Raw genomic sequence first — 9,919 nt, 5'->3', positions numbered from 1 at the left:
AATATTGGATTTTTTTTGTATCTTAGTGTGTGTGTGTTTCTTCTGTCTTGCACATTCACTGTTCACTGCAAACCACGAGAGCAGGGTTGTGTAAACATTGCGAGCAATAGATGAACATAAAAAATGAACGAGGGAAGGGGGACCCATTCCCACACGTACTCGCCCAAACGCAACATTCTTCTGCCAGTGATGTATTACAAATTAGTGTGCCTGTGTGTGCGTACACGCCACAGCGCATGTACCGTGGTGAGATGGAGGGAAGCATATATTGATCGCCATATTTGGTTGAGAGCAATCGCATGGGGTGTATTCCGACAGGGGATGCTTCTGCAGCAGCAGCAACAGCGCTCTCTACGCAACATCGAGAAAGAAAGAGAGCGGGCAATAATGATGACAGAGAGAGAGAGAGAGCAGATGAAGGGATGAAAATCTTCAGATAGATGAGGTTGCCAACGCTGCGTTGCGGTTACTCGTTGTCGGATGGTCGAGCCATGCTCATGTGAGCTCCCGGAACAACCGCAACCAATCAACCACACACCCTTCTCTCCAATCAAATGAAACCACCCCATCCTGCCCTCCACCGCGGCCTCAGGAGGGAGAGCCTACCAGCTAGACTGCAGCAGCAGCATCACGTAATGACGTAATAGAAGGTGGTATAAACAGCTTTGAAAGACGCAATACAGTGCTTTAGACAAGTGTCTGCATGTTTGTCACAATGTCTGCTTCGAGATAAAAAAAAAAACAATATGGCGGAGATTGCTCACTCATTTGTTTTAAACGGGGAGACACGTGTGCTAAAAGCTGAGATACACTGTAGCGTTGTTATTGCATCTAAGATCACCTCAATCTAATGCTATTGGCCCTAGAGCTTCGAGAAAAATCTGTAGCTTCATGATTATGTGTCCCCCGTGTGTGTGTGTGTGTGTGTGTGTGAATGTGTGCGCCTCTGTTCGGCTTTGTGTGCCGGATGTGAGTTCGTGGTGTTGTTGGGCTAAAATTAGTTAAACGACCGATTATGCGAGACCTCGAACACCATCTTACTCCATTTTGTTCTTTGTTTTCCTACCATTACCAATTTGAGGAGGTTATCGCAAGTTCGTTGCACTCTGGGGATGCTCTCTTTTCCCTTTTGTACGCATCGGTTTTCCATTCAGTCGGTGTAGGCAGAGTGGCGATGCTGATACTGACACACCAAGACGCAACAATACTCTCGCCGTCTCCGCATCCGAGCGTCTTTTTGCCCCGCCTTGCATTCACTAGCGGTTCGGTTGGAGGAATTTTCTCGCTTTCCACGTTTACGCACAAACCCCCCCTTCCCAGTGTTGCTGCTGCGACTTCCGACGCTCCTGCACGCCTGATAGCCGTTCGACGAGTCGATGGCTTTAGCTGATCGGTTATCGGTATCGATAGCTTTCCAATATCGATTGATTTCCACCGTTCGACCGGTGCCATTCCGGAGCGCTCTGCCCCGATCGAGAAAAGCAGCCCTTGCAGAAAAGCAGCAACCCGACACGCGGCTCAAAAATCCAGGTTCATCGGCTGTGGCAGCGAACAAGTCGTTCATCGTTCATCGTGTACCAGGGTCGCAGGAAAAGTGAGAGCTGCCCGTGACGCACGCGTCTGCGTTGCGCCGGTGTTGCGAAAAAAAGGCGCGCATTTCGACTTTGTTTTGGTGCAGGTCAAAATTTTATACCAGCACCAGGGTCGCATGTGACCAGGAGGTACCTTCTACCAGCGGTGAGTGTGGCTGGTGGTGCAAAAGAGACAAACGGATGCTGCGCGTTGGTTGCGCTGTCTCAGGTCAGGAGTGAGCAAGCGATTGCTGGACAGCCGCGTCGCATGTTGCAAAAATTTTATTCGATTGTTTTGTAAAATATTTTTAATAACTTTTTTCACAAGCTTTGAGGACTTTTCCAACAAAATGTTGACTATTTTTTGAGTCATAAAATTGTGCGTTTATTTTGAGAGCTTGTTGCAGCAACAAAGCTGCGTAAAAATGCTTGCAATCTGGGTTTATTTCACCTTAATTTGCTGCCATGTATTATCGCGTGCAGCAACCTGCAAGGGCTTCCTGCACTCCTGGTAGAAGTTGCGTCAAAGCAAACGAAATCACAACGTCGTCTGATCATCGCCGTCAGACTGGTGGCACAGCTCCTACGTGCGGGTTTTCAAATTTTGTATGGGATTTGACAGTTGGCCGTCGTACGATGGAAACAAAAAAAAATGTTTCCATCGTACGACGGAAATCTTAAGCCTTGGCCATCTCTCAAATCCCATACAAATTTTGTAAAACAGTACGACGAAAAAACCCTTACGATGGAGCAGTGCCACCGGTCTAATCGCATCGCCGAGTTTGCGTGACACAGCAACAGCAGTCGCGTCCAGCTGCAATACACATGCGTTTTGTAGGCTTTTTGCGTAAAAACCAAAAATTAGATAATAATAACATTTTATTACATAGGAAGCAACAAACGAAACATATGTTCTGTCCATAGCGCATTTTGTACCAAGTGGGTTTGTTTTGTTCGACGATGGCGTTCCAGCTGTGTCGCGAGCGATACGTTTGTCCCATCGCCGGTATTGATGTCACCACCACCCGTCCGGATCTCGTGTGCGCAACACACGCTATCTGCTGCATTTGCTGTGCCCCTGGTGATGGATGCGTCTTAATAGTAGCGACGGTTGTAGTTCCGTCCGTTCCGTGTATGTCTGCTTGGTTGCAAGTTGCTTCGTTATGGCTTGAAATGCAGAAACGTCTTTTTGGTGCATAATTGGGTATGGGTCGTCGCAATCAGATGCTTTTACTGTAAGCTGCATCGGACGGGCAAATTGGTTCCTTACCAAATGTGGCATTTAAGTCTCCCTCGGGAGCAAATAAAGCCACGGATATGTGAAACAAGTCACTGATGAGTAATGTTAAGCTTAGGGGCACACCAGAGGCGAGATTTAACCAGACCGGGACAGATCGTCTTCCAGTTTGAGCTTAAGCCCCCTTTAAACCGCTCTACTCAGCTCAGAAGAGCTCTTGGCGACATATTACTGGTTTCTATGACTTAATTATAGTCGTACGTAAGAGGAAGAAGTCCTGGTGAGAAACAAAAAAAAAACAGAAAATCAAAAAGGCGTCAAAGAGAAAGCTACTGAGATGAAAATATTTTCCATACAATTTTTACTCCCACTAATGTATCCTAAAGATACCTTTGAAAGGAAAAAGAAGCAACTTTACAAAACGAATCAACTAACACCGATAGTTTGCTTTCAGTTGCTAACCACTGATAAACGTGGAGAGGAGCTGTTAGTGCGCAGGCTTTAGAAAAAGAGAAAAGGACAGCGAAAGGGCACAACGCGCATTAGAAATAGATGAAGAACAGAGCAGGCCTACGCAACCAAGCGTCTCGTTCGTTCTCGCACTTTGCGGGTTCGGGTTTTTATTGTGTGCCTATTGCTCGCATGCTTCGTGCACGATGCTGGTGCGCGCAACGTACACTATTAGACCGGAAGAGATAGTTGCGTGGCGTGTCTAGCTCCAACTAGCTCTGTGCTCCTGGTGACTGTGTAGAATCGGTTTTCTAAGCAACATGGACTTAGAAAAACTATATTTATGCGTCGATCGCGTGCCGGTTGGCTGCTTAGGTGCAGGGTGGAGGGATTGGTGCGGTGTTTGGAGCGTAAAGGGCGGACGTGACTGTACAACTATCGCTTCTACATCCCAACAGCAGACACTCAACGCGAGAGTATGGAGGATGTGCATTAGAAAAGGTGGCGTTAGCGAGCTTGCCTCCTGCAACGCCTGCATTCCTAGCCGTGTGAGCACATGGTCAGGTTTCTAATACCGTTTGCTGGACGTGTCCGGCATCGCGTTCAACCCTTTTCGGAGCTGGCAGCCATCCACCACGCTCCGATGGTACCTAGCTCCAAGCGAACACTATTATTTGCCAGGTTCGAGCCGGACGACCGACCGAGTGAGTCGTGGCGAGCATCCTGCAGTTGCTGCGATCAATCCCGATGACGCCGGCCAAGCTGGGGAGAGGGCAAACAGAATTGTCATCGATTGTGTTAAATAGAAATTTCCCCAGCAAGTGCTGTGGCCGCTCAACTCACGCGACCAGGAGCGCAGAACGCGGTACGGTTCGGTAGCAGGTGGATCGGACCGAGCTACCGACTGGGGATTGCGTCTCATTTTCTCCTGCGATGACGCGCGACGAGTCTCGCGGTTGTTGCGTGTTGGAGCGAGTGAATAGAAGCGAGTCGCGCTCAAGACGCACACAGCTGATTGCTGTTTCTGTCTGGGGCGAAAGCTTCGGGCGGTTACAGACACCTCCGCACGGCATGCGCTCTCAGCACCGGTGGACTCGTTGAAGATCATTTGGTGCCCATTAACGGGTCCGATGAAGGTTGTCCGGCTCGCGGATTGCGTCACGGCGCGACATCGTGCCACATCGTGTGTTCCGTACATTTCGTTCGCAAATCACGGACGGCGAGGCATACTGGCTGCTGAAAAAACCGATATACTTTTTTTCGGACTTAAATGAAGTGACGAAACGGTCCATTTAAACGATACATGCACCTGCAACGGCTGTGCGAGCGACCGTCCTTGAGCCGGGCTTGGGTCGGAAGCAGATGATTACAGTCACCAGCGAGCGTGTTAGCGCGCCAGTACCATGTCCGGCAACCTCCTCAGTTTCCTGCGCTCTCGTTACCAGTTGCGTCAAAGTTCGCAGCGCCGTGTGGTTCCTCGCTCGAAAACAGCCGGCGATTTCAGCGACAATTTTTTACGCCGAAAAGCAACCTCGCCCATCGCAGGCGGGAGAAAGTGAAATGGAAAATTGTTTTTGTATTTGCGGAAAAATAATAATCGAAAAACAATTTAGGAAGCACTTTAATAATGTAATGTAATAATGTAGGCAAAAATAGATACATTTTGAACAAATTGGTGCTCTGTGGCCATCGGTCTTTTTTCGCTCAAGATACGCATGGTTTTTCTCCCCAGCCTCGGTGATGTCGCCCGGACCAAGGTGTATGTATTTAGAAGGTGGATTTTTATCGATTTGACAGGGCGACATTTTAGTCGAGTTATGTCAGAGTTTGTTTACAAAATCATATGGTATGGGCAACAAACATGAACAAACAGCCTCGATTCTCAATCCCTTGAGCAATTTCGCTAATTTATGGGTCATATTCGCATATCAAATGTTGTTCCACAGAAGATTGACGTTATTTGGTTGCATTTTTCGTCAAAAAATCGCAAGCGATATCACCACCGGCGCCTCCTCCGACGCTGCCATCACTCTTCTCAATACCCTTCCCCTCGATCACTACAGAACTGTTATGTCAGGTCGAGAAATGTCAATTTGCTCTAAACAACTCTACCTTCTATATCTACATACCTTGGCCCGGACAGAACGGACCAACTGTCAAGCGATGTGCTGTCGGTGCGCAACACACGCAACATGCTGGGATTGCTGCGCTCTTGGTATCGATTGCGTCTTGTAGCAACCTTTTGGGTACGTTTTCCGGTTACAGAATTTTGTGCTGTGGTCGAGCGCTTTAAAAAGTTGGTTTCCGGACTCGCTGCGAACTGAGAGTTTGGTATAAAATGAATCCCTGCTAGCTTCCACAGGAATTCAACAGGCAAATGTTGTATTTACGTTTAAAATAATTTTTTCAGAGATATTTAAAACCTCAAAAGCGTGAAAAACGAGGGAAACCATTTTCCCGGGCAATTTTCCAATCGGATGTATCGTGTATTATAGCGATGGCGACGACCGACATCCTATAAACGGGCCAGATGTGCATGCAACCAACCTCGCGAGATCTCCCGGATCTCGGCTGGCCGATTTCCCGCGCGAATGTGCACTTTGGACACATCCCAGGCTCCAAATGACAGATGAAAAGACGTCTTTTCGTGGTCTTTTCACCCACGAAAAGACCACGAAAAGACGTCTTAATAACACCTCATCGGACCAACTGTCATGGCGTGGTAATGTATACATCTCGGTCTTAATGTATACAACTTGGTTGGTAAAGAAAATAAAAACGTGACGTTTTCAAGCAAGTAAAAACGAAAAAAATCTTTTTTTTTTCTTGTAGCTGTCATTTATTTAAAATTCATACTTATTCATTCATTCATATGCCATAGCTGTGTGTAGTACCCTCCCTTTACCGGTGGCCTTCGTATCTTTTTCTGTGTTATAAATTATATAGGGTTATAAGTTGATTTGAACTTGTACTTACCGAGTTGCTTGTCCTCCATCTGATCCGTGTGAGCTATTGCGGTTGTGTTGTGTCGAGACGTAAACATCCAATAAGAGAAGCAACCAAGCAACATGGAAAAGTATGTATTTTTAAATTACATGTAACAAAGGATTCGATGTATAATATATTTATCTCTTTGTTCGTGTTTTAACGATGTGGCGAATCATTTAGCACACCACGCAAGATTGTGGTGCTCAATATGAGAGACGGAAAATATGTTTTATCCGAGAAGCCGCAGCCTACAGGTATAAAAAAATATTGGTTCATACAACTTTAGAGCAGTATTGAGAGTAATATGTATTGTTTTTCATCGTTGTGTTACAGCTTCCTCATCACAACCAACACTACATCCAGATTTTATAAAACAACTACCGACGGCAAAAAATACTTCCAAGAACATCCAACCTGCAACAAACATCGTTCACCGCAGTGTTTCCGCAGGTTTGTATGGTTTTCTCGGCATGCGTTTGAAAGATTGGGAGCAGTATTGAGAGTAATATGTATTTTTTTTTTCATCGTTGTGTTACAGCTTCCTCATCACAACCAACACTACATCCAGATTTTATAAAACAACTACCAACGGCAAAAAATACATCCAAGAACATCCAACCTGCAACAAACATCGTTCACCGCAATGTTCCCGCATCCATTTCGGATTCCATTTTTTCCGCATCCAACAAACCCAACATTTCCAAACCCATAAGCAGCAATAGTCCCATAAATCTAGAGACAACAAAATCTTCTATAGACGCAGGATTGCGCGATCTTTTAGTTTCAATTGGACAGAAAATGGATGACATGACAAAAAAAATTACAAATTTGGACCAGAAACTTAATGAAATAGAAACTAACCACGCCAACAGGGTTCGAGTTGTTGAGAAAAATCAAGCAATTATTAAAACTAAGCTGGACTTGATCTTAGATAAAATCTCTCCTCGTCCAGGATTGGTAACAAATAGTTCATTCAACTGGGAACCGATCGCATCCAAAGAAATGTTGGATGCAGTGGATCAGCAGCTTAATGATCAGCAGTATAAAAAAGAATTTGAAGAATATCTGGAATGCCAGCTGCCAACAGATAGCTCGGAAGAAAGGCTTCATTCAGCGATGGACATCATATTTGCCAGACAGTTTGTTATAGAGATGAGCTGGACGGGAATTGGACATCCGAACTAAAAAATTCCGTTGTTTGGATATAAAAATATTCTTGCCTTATTTAAGCACATTGGAACCTTTCACGGAGTAACTCCAACTCCTCAAAAAATTAAAACATTCTTCCAAAATAAATTGAAGCATGCCCGCCAAAGACTGAACCTAGAAGGTAAGATTAAATCCACGCACCACAGACATCAACATTCTCATTATTAGTGTTTTTTGTTTTGTTATAAAGTTCCTTCAGTAACTAAGTGTCCTTATTTTTTTTAATACATGTAATATGATGTAATATGTATGTTAATAATAAAAACTCATGAAAAATGTATAATGTATAATATGTAAATTTTTGAAATGTTATAATCCATAAATTATAGTAATTAAAAAGAACGATACAGAAAGAAAATCATATTAATTATTTATTATCTAAGAAATGAAAATATTAGCCTACGAGGGTATGAATTAATGGAACATATTGATACTCATTTTCTTTGGAAAGGGGAACAGCTACCAATTTACATCGTATATCCCCAATATTAACAACAACTTACAACTTTTATTAGCTTTTATTATTTTATTTTATTTTATTTTAACAACTTTTATTAGCTACGCACCTTAGTTCGTTGAGCAGACATCGTCTTATCCCGTTATACCAATACTGACTTCCGTTTATCGTTACAACTTCATTTGAGCCATTTCGATGAGTCTTCAGCAAAGTTCTTTGGAAGATGATTTCCATAACTTGACTTATAGAATTATACGATTGATTGGTGGATATTGCCCATCGACGTAATTCGGCTTCTACATCATACCCTTCTGTGCGTTCTGTGTCCATTCTTTCATCGTCAGAGCTTTCAACTAAATAGTCCGTAACAAACTCATCACATTCAGGTTCGCTTGTCGTTACACCGGCTTCTTCTGCCATCACATTGGAAGATCCTTCTGAATGATAATCCATAGGTGCATCGCCTGCGCCTTGGTTGCTTCCAATAACTGGAAAACAAAACATATGCCATGTTATAAAAGAAACTAACAATGATATTTGCCCGTCTTATACCGAATGAACTTCCTCCTGCAACTAGCTCTTCGTCATTCTGCTCTAGCAAAGCTGCTCGGTGCTCTGTAGCATCGCGATAACGATACGAATATGAATTATATTTTACTCGTTTATTGAATTGGTCACTCATTTTTACAAGATTGGTGATATTAGAAGGCACTGAGCAAAAACGTAATTAAGAAGCTCTCGGAAAATTTTTGTTTATACGGATAGAAGTTTTCTTTTTGTAGCGCGTCGGCCAGTCTGACAGGCAAAACAACAACAATCGCTGATCAGGGAACCAATATCAACAATATCATTACTCTCGATTTTTTGATTAAAATTGAAAATTAATGAAAAATCTTTTAAAACCAAATAAAATTTACATGTTAAATAAAGACATGAGTTTTCTATATGTTTTTTTATGATTTTACTATTTATTATTAGGTAAAAAGCCGTATAAAGTTCATGAACTCGCTGACTTAGTATTGTAAACAGAGGGATTTGGTCTTTTCATATGTTCCTTGCAGCCTGGGATGGACGAATGGGTAAGCGTGCAGCCTCCTTCGCCTCATGAGTTCCCGGGAAAAAAACAAAATTTACAGCTAAGGATACGGAATTGCTATAGCCCCTGTCGAAAGTTTTGTTCTTCCGGGTGATTTTCAAACTGACCGTTGGCTGTCCGCGTGCCGTAATTAAATTATTTTGTGATACCAACCGAAAGAAAATGAATGACCGAGCTCACCCTGATATAAGGTGCCCTTTCACGGTTTGGAGAAGAAAATGTCTCCAAACCATCGTGAATTTTATCAATTTTTGTAATTTAGTTTCAAGCAATACGGCCTTTATGAATAAAAAAAAAGAAAATAAATGAAGTAAAATACAGTTTAAGTGGAAAATAAATATATGTATCATTTCTGTTTATTAAAATATGTAATAATTTAGCAGGGAAATATTTTTTGTACGATGGAAAATGAGAAAAAAAATAAATATTTTCAGGTCGTATATTTTTGTAGCGCTTGGTCAATTTAAAAACGTGCAAACGGTTCGGACCGTTTTCCCCGGGTGCTCTAAGAACGTGTTCCCACCTTCACGTCAGGTGCTCTGCGGGCGTGTTCCCATCTTTACCTCTGGTGCTCTGCGGACGTGTTCCCACTTTTACCCGGCGCGGAATGCTCCTAATTTTCCTGCGCTCCTGTTCAATGGTGAAACTTATTAGAGCGAATCCGGTACGATTTTTGCATCTTCACGTAGCGAACTCGCGAACTCGGGGCACTCCCGGGCACGGGCGACACACGCGACCATACGCTGCGCTCCTGGTACTTCGCGTTGGAAAGAAAAAAACAGGCTCTCTCAACACACCGCAGCCACCAGAGCGAGACGACACGAGTACGCCTGTGCATTCGAGCCGGTGTTGTGGATGGAACGCCTGTTCCGCTGTTACCTGCTAAAAATCATGCTCCCCTGGTGCGAATC

The 9,919-nt window shown here is 43.8% G+C and overlaps 2 protein-coding genes across 4 annotated transcripts; one reads left to right on the top strand and one right to left on the bottom strand.

The window, feature by feature from the left end:
- The first annotated feature begins 421 nt into the window (after positions 1-421).
- On the top strand, positions 422-7,799 carry LOC118502477. Of its 2 annotated transcripts, none has more exons than XM_036034716.1 (5): positions 422-632; positions 6,205-6,334; positions 6,427-6,500; positions 6,580-6,696; positions 6,785-7,799. In XM_036034716.1, the coding sequence occupies exons 2-5, from the start codon at positions 6,327-6,329 to the stop codon at positions 7,429-7,431; spliced, it is 846 nt and encodes a 281-aa protein (XP_035890609.1). In that variant the 5' UTR covers positions 422-632; positions 6,205-6,326; the 3' UTR covers positions 7,432-7,799. The 2 variants fall into 2 exon arrangements, with proteins under 2 accessions (XP_035890609.1, XP_035890604.1); XM_036034711.1 differs by having other exon boundaries at positions 422-650.
- Positions 6,348-8,795, bottom strand: LOC118502492. 2 transcript variants are annotated; one of them, XM_036034734.1, is made up of 3 exons: positions 8,465-8,795; positions 8,022-8,400; positions 6,348-6,494 (listed from the first exon to the last, which is right to left on the bottom strand). In XM_036034734.1, the coding sequence occupies exons 1-3, from the start codon at positions 8,592-8,594 to the stop codon at positions 6,476-6,478; spliced, it is 528 nt and encodes a 175-aa protein (XP_035890627.1). In that variant the 5' UTR covers positions 8,595-8,795; the 3' UTR covers positions 6,348-6,475. The 2 variants fall into 2 exon arrangements, with proteins under 2 accessions (XP_035890627.1, XP_035890620.1); XM_036034727.1 differs by lacking the exon at positions 6,348-6,494 and having other exon boundaries at positions 7,955-8,400; positions 8,465-8,794.
- Between the last annotated feature and the right edge of the window lie 1,124 nt (positions 8,796-9,919).

Source organism: Anopheles stephensi, chromosome X (genome assembly GCF_013141755.1).
Source record: "Anopheles stephensi strain Indian chromosome X, UCI_ANSTEP_V1.0, whole genome shotgun sequence".
Lineage (NCBI taxonomy): Eukaryota > Metazoa > Arthropoda > Insecta > Diptera > Culicidae > Anopheles > Anopheles stephensi.
This window is presented reverse-complemented; position numbering and strand designations above follow the sequence as displayed.